The sequence below is a fragment of the Macaca thibetana genome, chromosome 15, assembly GCF_024542745.1.
Source record: "Macaca thibetana thibetana isolate TM-01 chromosome 15, ASM2454274v1, whole genome shotgun sequence".
NCBI lineage: Eukaryota > Metazoa > Chordata > Mammalia > Primates > Cercopithecidae > Macaca > Macaca thibetana.
Window position 1 is genome coordinate 104,484,657 of NC_065592.1, and position 20,368 is coordinate 104,505,024.

The window sequence follows — 20,368 nt, forward strand, 5'->3', positions numbered from 1 at the left end:
TGATTTGTTTTGTATTGTGTGGCAGGTTAACAAGATATTGACAAGTAAGCTGGATAGATACCATGTGTCCAAATTTAGAGAATCTTAGAGATTCATAGTTTCATTAATGGTACACTTTGATACCTTGTACTACAGAAAATTATTTTGTGAGGAACAACTTTCCTTGAAAAGTTATGACCAGTGAATACAATGTTATTAGCATTCACTCATTTAATAAAAGTTTATTGAATGCCAGTTCTGTGCCAGGACTTCAGACACGTGAACTCAGATAAGCAAACTTCAGTTTCTTCCCTCAAGGAACATTTATAGCCTCTAAGTCAGCAGGAAAAGCAGCAAACAAGCAGCTAGAATACATGGTAGGGCTTGCTACACAGAAATATGCAGAGTTCTGTGATAACCTGGGAGAAGCCACAAACTGACTGGGGGTCAAGGAGACTGCACCCAAACTGACTTCTATAGAGAGGATAGGAGAGGAGGGTATGCACAGGTGATGAGGTATTGTAGGCAAGGGGAGCATCACGTGCTCCCCTTGGGGAGGGGATGGGGGTAGATCATTTAGAAAATTTGTAACTTGTTTTGCATACTGCTGGAGCTTGGAGGGAGAGAGAGAAGTAGTCAGGGGAATGGACCATATTAAGAGATGCGACTAGACAGGGGGAATAGAGGTTGGATTACAGAAAGTATTTTATATCCTGCTAAAGTATTTGGGCTTTAGTCTGCAGTCAGTGAGAGACCATGTAGAGATTTTTAAGCCAGTGATGACTTAAATATGATCCTGTTTGCATTTTAGAAACATTCCTCTGATGTTGCATTGCTGAAGAATACCACTGTTCATCTATTGTAGTGGTTATTTATTACTGTGTGAAAAATATCACAATGGAATGGCTTAGTTAAAATAACACATTTATTATCTCACAGTTTCTGTGGGTCAGGAATTTGGCGTGTCTTTGCTTGATTGTCTGCTTCAGGATCTGCATTTGAAGTGCATCTGGTGCTGCAGCCTCACTTCAGGGGTTGAGTAGGGAAGGATACAATTCGAAGCCCATGTAGCTGTTGGCAGCACTCAGTTCCTTGCAGAATGTGAGACTGTGGACTTAAGTTTCTTGCTAGCTGTTGACTGATGGCCTCCCTCAGTTCCTTGCCATGTGACTTCCTCCACAGGGCAGCTCACAACATTGCAGCCTGCGTCTTAGCTAGAGAAGGAAATAGTCTAGCAAGATGGGCATTACCTGCACTTCTGATACCAACAGCAAGTTCAGGGGATTCCCAGAACCACTCTTTTTACATTTGATAATTCCCTAGAAGAACTCTCAGAACTCACTGAAGACCATTATACTCGTGGTTATGGTTTATATAGAGAAAGGATACACCCTAAAATCAGCCAAAGGGAGAGATGCATAGGGGCAGTGTCTAGAAGCCTCCAGATTTGAGACTTCTATTGTTCTCTGGATGCATTGCCTTACTCATGTTGATATGTGACAGTGTACGTGGGGTATTGCCAACCAGGCAAGCTTATTCTCAGTGTTCAGAGTTTTTATTGGGGCTTTATTAATAGGCTTGCTTGATTGATTGATTGAATCCAGCCTCCTGGTCCACTGACACTGCATAACCCAAATCCCTTATCCTACATCACATGGTTGGTCTTCCTGGCATAGCCACCTCAACCTTAAGACTATCAGGTGTGGCTGATGTCACCCTAAACAAAAACACTCCTACCAGAAATGACATAGATCACCTCTCAGAAGCCAAGGCAAAGCCCAGACCTCTCTTTAGGTAAAGCCAAAATCTTTACTACACAGTACTCAATATAAAATGCTTGAAACTGAGGTGATTTTCTATTCCAGAGAGAAATGAATGCTGATAGAAAGCTATTTAGCTTTTACTGCACAGGAGTAAAAGATGAAAGCTGCCTCATGCTCAAGAGCAGGCATTGTATCCAAAGATGAAAGAATCTTCTTTGTGGAATTCTTTTTATGAAGGCAAGGTCTTGCTCTGTCACCCAAGCTGGAGTGTAGTGGCACGATCATGACTCTCTGCAGCCTCAACTTCGTGGGCCCAAATGCACCACCATGCCCGGCTAATTAAAAAAAAAAAAAAAAAATTGTAGAGACGGGGGGGTCTCCTTATGTTACCCAGGCTGGTCTTGAACTTTTGGCCTAAAGTGATCCACCTTGACCTCTGCAGAGTTATTTTAGGTGACCCTATTGTATTATCTTTGGTGCCTTATAGGGGATTTATTTTATTTGGTCTGTTGGCAACCAAAAAATGTGTTGAATGGAGTTTTGGAAACAAGAGTTTCCAGGGAAAAAGTATTTTTGGGGAGTGGTTTAATTCTGATAGAGACCGTATAACCTCCGAGTGGATTAGCTTTCAATCAATGCTACAAACTGGAAGATTCTTTTCCCTACCTTCATCTTCATTCTCTAACTTTGTAGGAAATAGTTTGGTTTAAAAGTCAGGACACCTGAGTTTCAGTGTTTGTTTGTTTGTTTGTTTTTGTTTGTTTGTTTTCGAGACGGAGTCTTGCTCTGTCGCCAGACTGGAGTCCAGTGGCGCAATCTCAGCTCACTGTAACCTCCACCTCCCAGGTTCAAGCAGTTCTCCTGCCTCAGGCTCCCGAGTAGCTGAGACTACAGGTGTGTGCCATCATACCCAGCTAATTTTTGTATTTTCAGTAGAGACAAGGTTTCACCATGTTAGCCAGGATGGTCTCGATCTCTTGACCTCGTGATCTGCCCGCCTCGGCCTCCCAAAGTGCTGGGATTACAGGCATGAGCCACTGCACCCAGCTGAGTTCTAGTTTTGATTCTTCGTGAACCTTCCCCTGATCTTGGGCAAGTTCTTTAACGTTTTAGGCCACAGTTTTTTTATCTATTGAACTTTTATCTATTGAATCTGGTTACTATAGAGTTCCTCAGCCTCTGCACTATTGACATTTTGAACCTGATAATTCTCTGTTGTGGGGGCTGTCCTGTGTGCATTGTAGGATGTTTAGCAGTACCTCTGCCCTCTACCCACTAGATGCTAATAGTTGCACCCCACCTCCACCCCCACTTTGTGATGACCAAAAATGTCTCCAGACATTGCCAGCTGTCCACTAATGGGTGGGGATTGGGGAATCAAAATCATTGCTATTGAGAACTGCTGAGTTATTAGATACACGTAGACCCTTTTAAATACAGCATTCTGGATTTTGTGGAAAGTCTGTGGTTTGGATCTCCATCTTAAATCTCATACTTATGCTTGAAGCCTAATTGTTTGTTCAAACAAGAAATATGAGAACCCATGTATTTTACTTCCCAGACTAAAGGGTCAAATTTATATGGAGAGGAATTATGACTCAATGTAAGGAAGAACTCATGTTAAAATTATATCTTATTTGTTAATTTAGTTTTTCTCAGTAGTACATAAATCTCTGTATAGTGAATTCATAACCTAAACATGTAAAGTGATGCAAGATGTGTCCATGATGTTACGATATTTACAACTAGGCAGATTTATAACTTGGCATAGTTATATCTATTTAGGATATTGGAACATATAAGAAACTTCAGATGTTTAGCCGTTATGATTTAATTTTGTTTCCAGCTGCTCTTATGCTTTATTTCCAAGATGTAGAAGAAATGGATTTAGAATCAGGAAACCAGGGTTTTAGGTCTAGCCATCCTTGGGGACATATGAATTCTTAAAACAGAAAAATTATATGGAACAGACAAGGTTTATTTCTTCTATTTTCTTTTTTACCTCATGGAGCTGGTTAAGTGTACATCTGTATTTTAGTTTAGTGCTCCCAGGCTTGAGAAATCGAGTGAAAATGTGTAATGTTTCAGGTAATACTTAAACATTGACTGAACATTCTCAACCAGTATTATCGTGAACAAATTTATGAAGTATCCTTCTTAAAATTTCCTTTCTAAAAGTTAAATATATGTTCATTTTGCATTTATATTTGTTAATTAAACTTGGGTTTATAGTGCAACTTGGGCTTATTTGTTAATAGTTACAGTTTAGCCTATTAGCTAACATAACTAAATACTTGGTAGTATAATGAGAAAAATAATAAATGAATTTTCACATTTTTATTTCCTGCTGTAAATATCAAATTAACTGGTTTAGTCTGTACCTCTGATAGGTAACTGTGCAGTCTTGATGTACTATTTGAAGAAAATACTTTATTCATTGTCTCCCAGGGAAAGCATTGAGGTTTTTCTTTGTTTTGTTTTGTTTTTTGTTTGTTTTGAGACGGAGTCTCGCTCAGTCACCCAAGCTGGAGCTCAGTGGTGCGATCTCGGCTTACTGCAACCTCTGCCTCCTGGGTTCAAGCAATTCTCCTGTCTCAGCCTCCCAAGTAGCTGGGACTACAAGTGCGTACCACCGCGCCCGGCTGATGTTTTATATTTTTAGTAGAGACAGGGTTTCACCATGTTAGCCAGGATGGTCTCAATCTCCTGACCTCGTGTTTCACCCACCTCAGCCTCCCAAAGTGCTGGGATTACAGGCATGAGCCACCATGCCCAGCCTCATTGTTTTGTTTTTAATAAAAAGACTTAGGCAGGTTTGAGTTAAGGCATTTTCAAGTACCAAAAAGTGATTGTTAATCTGTCTCCTCATTGGGCCCTGAGCTAGTGGACGTGGGATGCATTTATTTATATGCACTTTTAGAGGGAGGAGCCAGAGCAGAGTTAAACTGTTCTTGCTAATAAACAGGAGGAGTTTGACCACACTCTGGGGCAGGGAAGCCAGCAACCCAGTGCCTTGTGAGGGGGTGGAGGGAACCCTGCCATCCTCACCCTGGTGGGCCGTCCCGATGGTGCTTTGAAAAGCTGCAGTATCCAGTAGTGATTGTGAAGTTGTGAGATACATGATTTAAGCACCCTAATGAAACCCTTCATAGTCTCTCTTGTCCACTAATCTTTTGTATGAGTAAAATGTTGGAAGGAACCCAAAGAGATGCTTACTCTGTTTTGTGTGCCAGGAAAAACAGTGTGAGCACCCAGGAGTGTGCAGCATCTGAATCTGGGGGCTGCTGGGCCAGATGTGCTACAGTGAGCCTTACTGTTTACTTGATACCTGCAACTCATGTGCACATTGTGTGTTTTATTGTATCTATTATTTATAAGGACCATATGGAAACCATCTTTTTTTTTAAACAAAGAAAGATACAAACTAAATAATTCACTCAAAGTCACCTAGCTTAAAAGTGTCCTGTTATGCTTTATACCCACATAGCTCTTGTATGAGATTCCTTTTTTCTTTCTTTCTTTCTTTTTTTTTTGAGACAGTCTTGCTCTGTTTCCCAGGCTGGAGTGCAGTGGTGCGATCTTGGCTCACGGCAAGCTCCGCCTCCCGGGTTCACGCCTTTCTCCTGCCTCAGCCTCCCCAGTGGCTGGGACTATAGGCGCCGCCACCACACCCGGCTAATTTTTTGTATTTTTAGTAGAGACGGGGTTTCACCGTGTTAGCCAGGATGGTCTCAATCTCCTGACCTCGTGATCTGCCCGCCTCGGCCTCCCAGCATGCTGGGATTACAGGCGTGAGCCACCGCGCCCGGCCAGATTCCTTGTTTTGAATTGCTAAATTTGTTTTTGTTTTTTGAAGCAGGATCTCACCCTGACACCCAGGCTGGTGTGCAGTGGCGTGGTCTCATTTCACTGCAACGTCCACTTGCTAGGCTCAGACGATCGTCCCACCTCATTCTCCCAAGTAGTTGGGACTACAGGCATGGGCCACCGTGCCTGGCTAATTGTTCTATTTTTAGTAGACGCAGAGTTTCGCCATGTTGCCCAGGCTGGTCTAGAACTCCTGGGCTCAAACCATCAGCCCACCTCAGCCTCCCAAAGTGCTGGTATTACAGGTGTAAGCCACCATGCCAGGCCAGAACTGCTAAATTTGAATTGCAATTTTATTATTTGCTAAGGCTGTTATTTGAGAATTGAAATGTATTTTCTTTTATTCGTTTAGAAGGAGATACAAATTGAAACTCCAGAGCTCTGAAAAAGGAAGGGTTTTCAATCTTTTAAACTGTACAAGAAGTGAAACAAGTAATTACCATGTCTTTATATTAACCCCCGTCAGGAGCTTGTTCTCTCCACTTTTGCCAGTCAATTCCTGCCACACATTAACTTTTTCCTGGGAGCCTTCAACTACTTCTCCAGGTCCTCACCAGATGTGAAAGTTATGGTGTCTGTGCTTATACAGTTTTTCATAGTTATTGCCACTTTAGCATTTTATTTCTTCCTTATGTTAGAGTGAGTTGTTTGATCTTCTCTTTATTAAATTCTTCAAATAACTGTTTTATTGAGATAAGTCACATTCAATACAATTCATCCTTTTAAAGTACATAATTTAATTTATTTTTATTTTTATTTATTTATTTATTTTTTGAGAGACGGGGTCTCACTCTATTGCCAGACTGGAGTGCAGAGGCGCAATCATGGCTCACTGCAACCTTGGTCTCCGGGGCTCAAGCAATCTTTCTGCTTCAGCCTTTCGAATAGCTAAGACTGCAAGCATGCACCACCATGCCTGGCTAATTTTTAATTTTTTTGTAGACAGGTTTTCACTGTGTTGCCTAGGCTGGTCTTGAACTTCTGGCCTCAAGCAATTCTCCCACCTCGGTCTCCCAGAGCACTGAGATTGCAGATATGAGCCACTGCACCTAGCCTAAAGTATACAACTTAATAGTGCCTAGTGTTTTTGGATTTGTACAACCATCACCACAGTCAATTTTGGAATATTTTCATTACTCCAGAAAAGAAACCATATACCCATTAGCAGTTCTCACTTTCCCCCATTCCTATGCTCCCCAGCTCTAGGCAACCAATAGTCTTTGTCTCCATGGATTTCCCAGTTCTGGACATTTCATATAGATGGAATCATACAATTTGTGTCTTTTTACGACTGACTTCTTTCACTGAGCGTAATGTTTTCAAGGTTTATCCATGTTGTAGCATATGTCAGTGCTTCATTACTTTTTATTGCTGAATAATATTCCACTATATGGATATATCACATTTTGTGTATCCATTAATGGACATTTGGGTGGTTTATCCATTAATGGACATCTGGCCTCCCAGGGTGTTGGGATTACAGGCGTGAGCCACCGCGCCCAGCCATATATAACTAACTTTTTAAAGAACTTCCATACTGCTCTCCAAAGCAGCTGCAGCATTTACATCCAAAGGTGTATGAAGGCTCCAGTTTTTCCACTTCTTGCCAACACTTGTTATTTGTCTGCCTTTTGATTTCAGCTATCCTAGTGAGCACGTAGTGGTATCTCATCTATTTGAGTTTCCCTAATGGCTTTAAATTACTCTAGGTTAGAAATTGTCTTATCTTTATTTTCTAAAACACTCATAGTATTTTCCACATGTTAACTCATAATGTTTGAATTTATACCCTGTATTTAAAAATTGCAAGAAAAGGGAGGTGGGCCTTAAGATTTTTTTTTAACCTCTGTTGAAAGTGTGCTTTGCCCATATCGTGGCATCATAGTTGCACGTCGTACTTTGTTTATTGATCCCTTATTGCCAAGCCCTATATAAGAAAGGACTTGATGAATGTTGATTAGATGAATGAATGGAGTCTTGTTCATATTCATCCTGGATTCTTGAGTTTGTCCCTGGGAACAGATGGGTGTTCTGGTTCTGATAATGCTAATAATCTCCTCAAAGATATAAACAGCATTAAAGACTTCACTTTAAACTGGTGTTCCCAGAAAAAAAAAAAGACTTGAAAGCTTGAAAACTACTTCTGAAATATAGTTTGACTTGTCTGTCTGTTGCATATTGTCAGAATTGTTATCATTTGTATAGGCAGCCCTACATTGTTATCTGTCCCTTATCTGAGAAATTCTGTGAAACGTTAGCATGGTATATCAAGAGAGTTCATCACAGCAGTTAGATAATCACCATTGTAAGGCACACTTAAAATACTTAAAAATAATACATTAATGAAAAAGTGATTTTTAAGGTTTTAAAGGTGTTAAAACCTGTCATTCAAATTATAAAGGAACTGTATTCAATTTTAGCTTTACTGTAGATATTGGCTGATAAGCATCAAGTGTTTAATATTATCATTAGAACTTTATTTTGCCAACATTTAATCTTGTGAACAAAGCAGTTATTTCTTTGCAAATCATTTTGTAACAAAGAAGCCTTTCTATGGTTGTATTTATTACAAAAACATTTATCCCAGTTAAAATGCAACACAATAACATTGTTTTGGATAGTTGCTAAAATTTGCTAAAATACCAATTGCGGTGAGATAGTTTGTGTCTTTTAGTTGTCCAAATGCAGCTTTATAATTTTGTTGTTTTGGTACTTTGAGGCAAAAAGATTAGTTAATTTTGTGAATCTGTATGCCTTGGGTCCTTAGTAACTGAATGGCCTCTTACAAATCAAAAATATTATTCTATGCACTGTGTGGTGAGATAGCGGGATGGATGCCGTAATGATGAGATCCCAAACACCAGTGTGAAAGCTTTTCCGGAGAAGAGGTCAAAGAAAATGGTCTATTCCTTAAATGAATGCTTGTTACATTAATATGCCCTCCTGTCATTCAAATATTGTCCTCAGAGTGATCAAAAAGGTCATGACCTCTGGGTCTTTACTGCTAATGCTACTTCCTTCCTCATTTTTAGAAAAATTACTGTTAATAGAAATGATACACTCGCTTTTTTTAACATGATATTTCTGTATTTTAAAAAAGTGTAAGAAACCATTAACATTTATGATTCTCACTTGTCATTCTAATTTATATTTTTAAAGATTTACATTATTTTGAGTAAGTTCTATCCTATGAAATGATGCAGATGTCACCAACTTAAATTCAATTCTGATCTTATACATAATTCTAAATATATTACTTTGAGTAATACATGTTTACTTAGATTTACTATATTAAGTATAGATTCTGTGAAGTCATAAGTGTATACCTATATGATTTCTTGCTATTCTTGATTTCCATAATAATGAGGGTCAAAGTGCCCTTCTGCTCCTTCTTGTTCTGGGCTCTCATGAGCGTTGTCAGGATCATCGTGATCTTCACTTTCATCATCATCGTCTTGAAATCTCCTGAAAACTTGTGTCTTTAGTTGTATTGTTTGACCATTAGTGCTTCTTTGTTCACCATAATAAATAGTATGTATATGAGGGAAGCAGAAGAAGATGTATGAGTTTATTGGTTCCTTTAGTTTATTTTGGTCCACACGAATGTATGTTAAATGGTGGTGATGCAATGGGTCAATAGAAGGACACATCACTGTAAGATTCATCTCTGAAAGAAATAAATTAAAAATTAATCTTGCTTTATAAGGTATAATCCATCGTTATGACCATAATTCTGTGTTAGATTTTATGTTGTATGGGATATAATTAATTAAAATACTTATAAATTGAATTAGATTTCTTTTTTACATTAATCAAATAATAAAAAGAAAATTAAATTATAAATGAGTTTTGTATTACCAAAATATATATGGCTTCATTGGCTTTTCTGATTAATAAAGTCCTAGTAGAACAATCTCAAAAAAATTATCTACAATCTCACTACTTAGGATACTCATATTTCTTCATATACTCTATTATTTATCTCTCTATATATTTTATGTATATATATATACACACACACACATATATATATATATATATATATATATATATATATTTTTTTTTTTTTTTTGAGACAGTTTTGCTCTGTTATCCAGGCCAGAAAGCAGTTGCATGATCTCAGCTCATAGCAACCTCCGGGTTCAAGCAACTCTCATGCCTTGGCCTCCCAAGTAGCTGGGAGTACAGGCGCACGTCACCATGCCTGGCTAATTTTTTTGTTTTTAGTAGAGATGGGACTTCACCGTATTGACCAGGCTCGCCTCGAACTCCTGGCCTCAAGTGATTCACCCTACCCGCCTCAGCCTCCCAAAGTGCTCTGATTTCAGGCATGAGCCACTGTGCCCAGCCTATTTCTCAATATTTAAGGCAATACAATTTAATAGAAAGGACTATAAACTGAATAGCACACATTTCTCTGGGGCAAATTTCTGCCATTCCCTCAAGCAACTTCAAAACAACCATTTTCCACAATGTCTAAAGCATAGCTTATTAAATATTTTTTTCCTTAAAAGATGAGAATTCCATTCTTTCTCTCTTTAAAACACAATAAAAGTCTACATACTTTCTATATCATTATTTTGTAGGTATAGGTGTTCCAAATTTCTTGGAATATAGAATGCTTGCTTCAATTTGTTGTGTCCAACACTGAGTTCTACAAGGTTGGGAAGATTAAAAATATTATATGGGATGTCTTGTAGTTTGTTGTGTGACAGTCTTAAAGCATGAAGTTTTGGAAGTTTGTCGAAGTATTTTTCGGGTATAGAAGAAATGGAATTATTTTCTAAAGACAGATACATAAGTGAAGAAGGCAAACCAGGAGGCATGGATTCTAATCTGTTATTGCAGAGGTTGAGCTGCATTAGTTTTTCCATTTTGGCAAAGATTTTGTCTTTTAGCAGAGAATCATGAAGATGATTATAACAGAGATCAAGCATGGTCAAGTTTACTAGCCCATCCATGGCATTTGTCTGCAGTTTGGAGATTTCATTGTAACCAAGAAGGAGTCTTTCCAGAGATTTAGGAAGAGGAAATGGAAATTCTTCTAAATTGTTATGCTCTAGATGAAGTTGTAGTAGATTTGGAAGCTTAGCAAACACACCATAATCAATCTTTTGAGATTTAATTTTGTTGTAGCTGAGGTTAATTTCTTTAAGATAAGTTGCATTGATGAATGAATTTGCAGTCACGGCCTCAATTTCATTGAACTGAAGGTAGAGTTGCTGAATGTGCCTTGGAATATTTGGGATAGCCTTGAGTTTGCGATTATCACAGTACATTGATGATGGAAAGTTAGTTGGACAGAAGCATTCACTGACACAGCCTAAAGTATACTGATGAAAAGGAACTCCGTAGTCTACATTTTGACGAAATGGGAATCCTGTTTGATAATCATCATCTGGCTCTTGGTCATAGTCTTCATCCCACTGATAAGTTTCATATTGGCAATGTACTTTGACTCCAAGAAAGAAGAAAATAACAAATATTGGACTTAAAAAACCCATCTTCTTCTTCTTCTTCTTTTTTTCTATTGCAAGGAGAAAAGGAAACATTGTGGAGAAAGTGAGTAAACTCAATACGCTTTGTATAAATTGACAGTTATGTGAAATGTATTATACCTATGTCTGTATATAAAAGAATATCCAGAAAGAATGGGCAGTGCTCAAACCAAAATTTTTTTCTTTCTTTTTTTGTGACAGTGTCTCCTCTGTCGCCCAGGCTGGGGTACAGTGGCATGATCTCAGCTCACTGCAACTTCTGCCTCCCAGGTTCAAGCGATTCTCGTGCCTCAGCCTCCCGAGTAGCTGGGACTACAGGAGCACACCACCATGCCCGGCTTATTTTTGTATTTTTTAGTAGAGACAAGGTTTCGTTATGTTGCCCAGGCTGGTCTCAAACTCCTGACCTCAAGGGATACTCCAGCCTCAGCCTCCCAAAGTGCTGGGATAACAGGTGTGAGTCACCACGCCCAGCCTCAAACCAAAATTAATGTTTAAGTACCAATGAGGTGAGATTTTTTTTTCTTTGTTTTCTTTTTCTTTTTTTTTTTTTTTTTTTTTTTTTTTTTTTGAGGTGGAGTCTTGCCTCATCACCCAGGTTGGAGTGCAGTGGCGCAGTCTTGGCTCACTTCAACCTCTGCCTCCCCGGTTCAAGTGATTCTCCTGCTTCAGCCTCCCGAGTAGCTGGAACTACAGGCACGTGCCACTACACTCAGCTAATTTTTGTATTGTTAGTAGAGACGGGGTTTCTCCATCTTGACCAGGCTGATCTCTAACTCCTGATCTCAGGTGATCCACCCACTTTGACCTCTCAAAGTGCTGGGATTACAGGCGTGAGCCACCACGCCTGGCCGAGATTTTTTTTTTTTTAAAGTCACATATTACACTGAACTCGAGTCAAAAGTCTGGTATACTAGACTTTCTACCAAGTAACCATCTTTTAAGAGTCCCAGTTTATCTTGCTTACTAGAGTATAGATCTATGATGATAGCATGACATCATTCAACTACAGTCTGATCCCTCCACTATAAATGCTGGGTGTTCTTTGGAATTACCTGATCCTTTAATGATGGTCACTGCCTGGGGGAGGAGAGACCTTTATTTTAGTTAGAGAGCTTTTGCCTGGGAGATTCTACAACTTTTATTTGTTTTCGCCCTTCAGAAGAACATGAAATGCTCCCTTTTATGTGATAATTTCAGATATTTAGAAATAGTATTCATGTTTCCTTTTAATATTTTCTGTCCAAAACTAATTGCACCATCAAATTTTCCTCATGAAACAGTTTCCAGAATCCAATTATTTAGTCTCTGACTCTGCTTGAATAACTACTTTAAATCCTAAAGACGTACAATGTTTACGTTCTACAAAATTCAAGTGTCTTTACATTTTTCTTCCTCGCTTCCTTTTTTCCATTAATAGATTTAAGTTAAGTTTTGGATATACAAATATTATTAAAAACACACTGTCCCTGTCTCCCGGGAGTTTAAAGTCTGGTGGAGGATCAGATACATATGCAGCAGAATGCAGGAGGAGGATATTGTGTGGAGCAGGATTGCAAGGGGGCACACTTCACAATGAACACTCGGTGCTGAAACTTGAAGTTCTAGGGAAGGGTCAGTTGTGTCCCAGATGAGAAGCCTGAAACCTACATTTCATTTCTGTCACTTAACATATCTGCCTCTTGCCTCATCAATAAAAGAAGAATTGCAGTTATAGCTGAATTATACCTTGGCTGCTTATCTGCTTATCTTGTATGTTGCCTTGTGTCTTTTTTTTTTTTTTTCCTTGAGATGGAGTCTTGCTCTGTTGCCCAGGCTGGAGTGCAGTGGTGTGATCTTGGCTCACTGCAGCCACCACCTCCTGGGTTTAAGCAATTCTCCTGCCTCAGCCTCCCCAGTAGCTGGGATTACAAGCACGCTCCACCACACCTGGCTAATTTTTGTATTTTTAGTAGGGACGGGGTTTCACCATGTTGACCAGGCTGGTCTCGAACTCCTGACCTCATGATCCACCCACCTTGGCCTCCCAAAGTGCTGAGCCACTGCACCCAGCCTCCTTGTGTCATATCTTGCCTGCTTATCCCACCTGGTTGTTGTTAGCATTGTATGAGCTATGCATGTACGAGTACTTTGCATGTTGAAAACTGCTGTCCAGATGAAATGAATGTATCGTTTAGGGAAAACGTTTAAAAAAATCCTACCTCTTTTATTCTGAGACCTTTCTACTTTTCCTATCCAGGATTTCATGAGAGAATGAGTTTCCTAAAAAATTGTTGCATATAATGAAATGACTTATCTCCTGTTCATCTAGAATGGTTCTATTTTTCATCATTGGTATAATTGAGAGAATAATTACTTAAGTTATTTTCTTTGACAGAACCTCATTTGAGAAAGGTTAAGAAACATCTCAGTTTCTTGTTCTTTTCTTGTCAGAAATTATAAATGTATAAATGTAACTATTATGTGTATTTGGGATTTGAAGTAGTTATTCAGGTGAAGTCAGAGACCCTTGAGCTCTTTTCCACCAGTGATACTCTCCTTCATTCTTCCTCACCGTTTGCTCCCATGCGCCCGCATCCTGGGTTTTGTCATTGCTCTTACTGGAACCCTTCATACTCTCCATTTTGAGTATTCCACACTCAGACCACTATCTCTATGTAGTAACTCCAGCTGCAATAATTCTTCAATTTCAGTGGAACCTCAGCTATTGATTCTACTATTTTTCACTGTCCCTCATCCATCCTTGCCAACATTGTCAGTTCCTTCTTACCAACTTAGACCCCATAGTTCATCACTATCGTTGCTCTTTTGCACATGCCCTAAACTTTCTGGCTCCTTCAATCTGCCAGACTCCAACTCTGGTTACTCCAATTCTCCACCTACTCACAGCCTGACTGTCACAGCTGATTGTAACTAAAGAAAAGCAGGAGCATGGTGACTGGTCTCACTCTCAATTTAAGACCACTAACCTCAAGTGCTGTCCTGCTGCATTTCCTTAGACCATCCTCTTTCCCTCTCTTCTATGCTACTGTTTTGTAACTTTCCTCTCTCAAGTCTCTAATAACTCATTCCCCATTATTATTTTTGGGTGATGACCTTACTTCTTTTTTTTAAGTCGAGAAAATAGGATCAAGATATCATTTATTTCTATTTTCTTATATTTATCCCTACCAAAAGAAAATGCCAAAATAGCAATGGTTGTTTTTTTTTTTTAACAGTATGTGCTTTTGAAACTTATGACGTTTCTTTGTGCGACTCTATTACATCCACTTTTCTTTCTGTTCTGTGAGATTTGTGGAAGATGTGGCATTTGACCTAGACTTTGAAGGAGTGTTGAGGTTCTCATAGAGGGAGGTGAGGAAGAAGATCTCTAGATAGAAGAGATAAGCAAAAACATAGAAGCAACAGATGGTGATGTGTTTGGGGTATGTGGTTAGTTAACTCTTGAAGGAGCAAAATAAGACTATTAAATCCAGATCTGAAGGGATTAGCCTAACTTTTTTTTCTGAGACAGAGTCTCGCTCTGTCACCCAGGCTGGAGCGCAGTGGTGCACTCTTGGCTCACCCTCCGTCTCCTGGGCCCAAGTGACTCTCTTGCTTCAGCCTCCGAGTAGCTGGGATTACAGATGCATGCCACCACATCTGGCTATTTTTTTTTTTTTTTTTTTATAGAGACACGGTTTTGCCATGTTGCTCAGGCTGGTCATGAACTTCTGGGCCCAACCAGTCTGCCCCCCACTCAGCCTTTACTTGAACATTTTGCCTAATCAAAAGTTTAATGTAACTTTTTTACCAAAGTGCTGGGATTACAGGCATGAGCCACCACACTTGGCCTTGGAGGGCCTAAATTCTGACCTAAGGAATTTGCACTCTGGGAATGAATGCTTAATTTAATGAATTAACATATTTAGGCTGTGATTTCACACTACAGTCAGTGTTCACGGGTGAAAAAGTAGAGAATCTTGGAAGGAGATAGAATTAAGGAGTTACGGTCTTATACCAAAGGGCAGTGTTCAGAGCAGGCTCTCCTTGCTGGGCTGGAAGCTCCCAGTGGGTCTGCTTGGAAATGCTTATTCACCTACTACTTTACCATATGTGAACATGCTTAGTGAAGCACTTTACAAATATTAGTAGTTAGTTTGATTGGGTTATATCAGTTTATAGTTATCTTGAATTATTTCTAGCGGTGAGGCACTATGCTAAGTTGGTGGAGAATACAGAAATGAAGAAGACATGAAACCATAGTCCCTTCTGTAAAGAGCAAACAGCTTAGTGGAAGAGAGAGAGACAACAAAGTGAACCCTAATCTAAGGCAGAGGGTAATGTTGTTTATAGCAGAGACAGGCAATGCTGTGGGGCCAGCGGCTTACCTCAGCTACAGAGGGACGGGAAAGTCTTTTGTAGACATCATTTGACTAAGACTTTGGGAGATTAATAGGAATGGATATAGAATATTCGATACATTTTATACTCATTGATGATATTTTACATATAATTTTATAATATTTTCTTGTACTCATTATAGTACAACATATTAACTTTTTATTTTTGGAGACAGAGCCTCGCTCTGTCACCCAGGCTGGGGCGCGATGGCACGATCTCCACTTACTGCAACCTCCGCCTCCCAGCCTTAAGTGATTCTTGTGCCTCAGCCTCCTGAGTGGCTGGGATTACAGGTGTGCATCACCACAACTGGCTACACTGTTTTGTATTTTTAGTTAAGACAGGATTTTGCCATGTTGGCCAGCCTGGTCTCGAACTCCTGACCTCAGGTGGTCCGCCCACCTCTGCCTCCCAAAGTGCTGAGATTACAGGTGTGAGCCACTGCGCCTGGCTGAAAACTCAGCTTGATTTTTATCCTTTTGTTGAGAACATTAGCTCATCATCAGTTAGCAACCTTACATTTGAGAATTAGAGTCTGTTGTTGAACAACTATGAAAAATTTTGGGGAAAAAAGAAGAAGGCCTTGAATCAAGACATCATGATTAGGGCGTCTTTGAAAATAAAGAGATTCTTAATGTTGTCTGCTTTCGGTCTTTGTGAGCACCTAAGAAGAAAGTCTTTCCTTGAGGAACAATTTGTCTTCTAAACCTGAACTTATCTTAAACATCCTTGTCCTCCTCCCTCCACGTTTCTAACCATGTAGTACAATCTTGTCCCACTCCCTTTGATTAAGTGCAGTTTTCTGGTCTGAAATCCATCCTGTTTTCATCTATATGCTCATTATTTTCTATGCCTCTTACTCTTTCCCCATGATGATTTCCCATGTTACAACAATCACTTATTTTATCCAAATTTTTCATTCCCCAACTAATCTCTTCTCAGTCATTTGCTAAACATATTTTTGTTACTTCTGCTTTTCACATTCTACGATCTATGCCTTGTTCTCTATAGGATAACTCACAGCAGTATTGTATACTTCATTGTCGATCATCTCATTTCCTGATATCTTTTAACAGAATCTAGTACAATGCAGTGTTATAAGTGCTCAAAGATTTGTTGGATGAATGATTAGGTTAATAAGCTATAGGTTAAGTCTTGCAAATGCTTCCCTCCACTAATGTTGGTTATTCCTAGACATTTATTTCACCATGGTAATTTCTTCAAATGAACATATTCATGAGAGCTTGACCGTTCCTTTTTCTATTGAATATTTCTTCATCACAATATACTGTATTCCTCACTTTCCTAGTACATTGTGTAGTAGGAAAATAACAAATGTGAAAAAGAATGGAACAAAGTAAAATATATATATTACCAGTTTTCAATGTGAATTTTTCATATTATAGCAATAAAAGCATCTGTGTCATAACGTTTCTCTTACTTGGAGAAAAGCACTTATGTGTTCATCAAGAAAAGTTTTAATTGAAATTACTAATGAGGTATAATTTACTTGTTCAGGAAAACTTTAAAGTAAAAGCCTCATAACATTTTATTATGTTAAAGACATAATTGTTTTTATTTGTATGCCATAGAAATTAGCATATAAGAAAGCAAATATTATATAATTTAGATTTTTCCAAAAAAGTTCTAAATTTTAATTTTGTAAAATTCTTTTGCTATTAAAAGTACGATTACCTCAGTTATTTTTAGCCATAATACATTTAAATCTTAATTAACTAAAACCCAAAGTAACTAGATCCTTCAGTAGACTAGACAGAGGATCTGTATCTTCCCTTTGAGAAAGAAGTAAATGAAAAGACAAACATTCTATATCAGGGATTTAGTCAGTAGAGAAATTTGGAGGAAATCTTGAGTGAAATTTGTACAAATGCCCATCAACCCCCCAACCGGAATCACTAGCATTGCTCAGCTGTATGCCTCAAAGGCATTAGCTGGTTCTTTGTTACTTATAATTCATAGAGAAAAAGAGACCTAAGGAAGAGGAAGAGATTGATTCCTTTAACATGAGAATCTCTCCTTTCATTCAAAGTAAAAAAAAAAAAAAAATCTAAACAAAGATTTTTTGTTGGGTAAATCTTAAATGAGAAAGTTAAACTCATTATACTACTTTACTTGAACATTTTGCCTAATCAAAAGCTTAATGTAACTTTTTTACCAAATTTTGCTTCCAAAAAATATGCTTTTATAATAGATGCAGTCTATTTTAATATTAAGCAAATCCAATATACTTTTTAAATTTTAACAGTAGGAATACATTCTTAAAAAATTGAAAATTATTTTATTATCATACCTGTTCAATTTGCTTTAGTTTTCAGGGGTTGATGAATTTGTAAATCCTTTAAATGAATCAGAAATTCCTAAATTCTTTAACTGAGTCTTTTAAAAATCCACAGTAACTCTGTGTCCAGACAGGGCTGTCTCTTGAATTACTGTAGCAATTTAAGCAAATACAATCTTCTTGGAAAACACTTGGGTTGAATTAAAATTATGTATTTCTTTTCATGACATGAAACTTTGTGGACTGAAATTAAGATGCTTGTGTTCTTGGTCAGATTTATGTGGCTTACTTCTTTCTTTTCCCCTTAATTTTGGTTTGAGGTGTGGCAAGAATTTCCTCTAATGTGAAAGGCAAACAAAACTAAATGAAACAGCATGTACTGATTACTGTTTTTATTTTCATTTTCATGCCAAAGAATTCTTCAAATTAAGGCCCACTGTGACAGGGAACTCCAGTGTCTCAGCAACTTAAGGTGGAACTCAAAATTTCTTTTTTTATTTTTTGAGGTGGAGTCTCGCTTTGCCGCCCAGGCCAGAGTACAGTGGTGCAACCTTGGCTCACCGCAACCTCCACCTCCTGGGTTCAAGCGATTCTCCTGCCTCAGCCTCCCAAGTAGCTGGGATTACAGGCATGAGCCACCACGCCCGGCTAATTTTTTGTATTTTTAGTAGAGATGGGGTTTCACCATGTTGACCAGGCTGGTCTTGAACTCCTGACCTCAGGTGATCCTCCCGCCTCCGCCTTCCAAAGTGCTGGGATTACAAACGTGAGCCACCACGCCTGTCCTGGAACTCAAAATTTCTTGAGTCGCTTGGTTGTTCAACACCTAGGTTCACATCAGTACTTTGTTAAAACAAGGAATCAGGATTAGAAACATATAACATTTTGCATTCGGTTTATTTTTAAAAGGCACTGGATTGTTGTTGCTTACACAGATTAAGTATATAACTTTTCTATACAAAGGCTTACATCCTCATTTTTATCAGCTATCTCATTTCTCCTCTTGTTTGCAGATGTACCCACTAGAATGCCTTCTAATATCCTTTGAGATAAAATTAGTCAGTTGGTTGCACTCCAAAGGTATATCTCCAATTTGCCTGTTTTTAGTATTGCACAAAATAATTTTGTAGTATTGAATAAAATAGAATGAAAAGCTTATGTTGCTCAATAGCTATTGCCTTCATTTTGTAGATTTGGAAAATTTCTTCATTTCATAGAGCTGTCTCTCCTGATTAGTAAGAGTTAACTGTTTTTAATGTTTAATTTTTACACTGTTTTCGTATTCTAAACAGAGAGTTGACTTGTGTCTTTTGGCAGTGGACTCAGAGTTCATTTTGGGGGGAATTCTTAAGCTTTTACAAACTAATAAGATAAAGTGAATCCTGGAGTTCGTTTTGTTTCCTCAAAAAAGTGTTTTCCATTAGCTTTTTACAAAGAACTCACAAGATTTATTTTGTTAAACTTTGCATTTAAGAAAAGTATACAGTGTTTCAAGTGATGCTTTGGCAGTTGTAAAAATCTAGTCTATTATTGGAGACATTGGTATGAAAAACGTGGCAGACCACATTTGAGCCAAGATTCCATCTTGTTACTGATCTTTTCCATATGTTTTCTGTTAGTGTCTTTGTTCTTAAAACTCAAGCTTTCACTAAGGAAAAGAGAACAAATCTGTGTACTTTTTTCAAAAATGGTTTTATGTGCCTTCACGGTCCTTTTGGAAGATTAACTTAAAATCAACAGCCTAATGTTTATATAACTTCTCATTAACTCTGTGATTTGGATTTACAATATTGATTGTTATTCATGTTTTTAACAAATGTGAGAAAAAATTATCAGTAGGTAATTAGAGCACACAGAATAAAAAATGTCTAGAAAATTTAAACTGATTGGCAATGTCTATCTAGGAGGTTTAAGGTGGCAAGGGATGGGAATGCAGGGAGGTGGTGGTTAGAGTCAGGCCTTAAAGGAAAAAATAGGCAATATGAGTTTGTAATAGTTCACTGTTTTAGTTAAGTGGTTATAATTGTAGCAGTTGGGGAGAAAATGAGTTGAATTGTTGAAAAGTGTAAATTATGTGCTATGATTATACTTTGATTGAAATAGATTCAGTATCTCAAAGCTGAGTGACATAGGACTGGCTAGGAAAGGCCCTCCTGAGACTTGCTTAATTAACAATATAAGCATTACAATTTTCTGTGCATTTGTTCCACTTTATTTATTAGGCATCTACTTTGTGCAAATTTTAGGCGCTTGGGACTCAGCAGTGAAATTCTCTGTTGTTACAGAGAAGGAAAACAGAAAATAAATGTAAATAATCATAAAATGCAGCATATAAACAAGGTAGAGTGCAATGGAAGAGAATAATGCAAGGTAAAGGGATAAAAATGAGGCATTGGGGTACGGGTCAACAGTTCAGGCATCGCTGTATGTGGGGACTGGAATGGAACAATTAAGTTATGGTGTTATGCCCAGACTGTTTGTTCCCCAAAGAAGACCACCAGAGTCCAGAGTCAAAGCCAAGCGGCAAGGATCTTTACTACAAGTTCGAACTTGGTCCCTCCTTTACACAGTATATAAGA

The 20,368-nt window shown here is 38.3% G+C and overlaps 2 protein-coding genes across 2 annotated transcripts in view; one reads left to right on the forward strand and one right to left on the reverse strand.

Annotated features, from left to right (window-relative positions):
• The window catches only part of CENPP (centromere protein P), a 273,692-nt gene that overhangs the window by 79,052 nt on the left and 174,272 nt on the right, over window positions 1-20,368 (forward strand). The gene's annotated exons all lie outside the window — the stretch shown is intronic.
• On the reverse strand, window positions 6,323-18,146 carry OMD (osteomodulin). The gene is made up of 3 exons (XM_050761556.1): window positions 17,802-18,146; window positions 10,174-11,136; window positions 6,323-9,276 (listed from the first exon to the last, which is right to left on the reverse strand). Exons 2-3 carry the CDS (start codon window positions 11,111-11,113, stop codon window positions 8,951-8,953), a joined length of 1,266 nt encoding a protein of 421 aa, XP_050617513.1. The 5' UTR covers window positions 11,114-11,136; window positions 17,802-18,146; the 3' UTR covers window positions 6,323-8,950.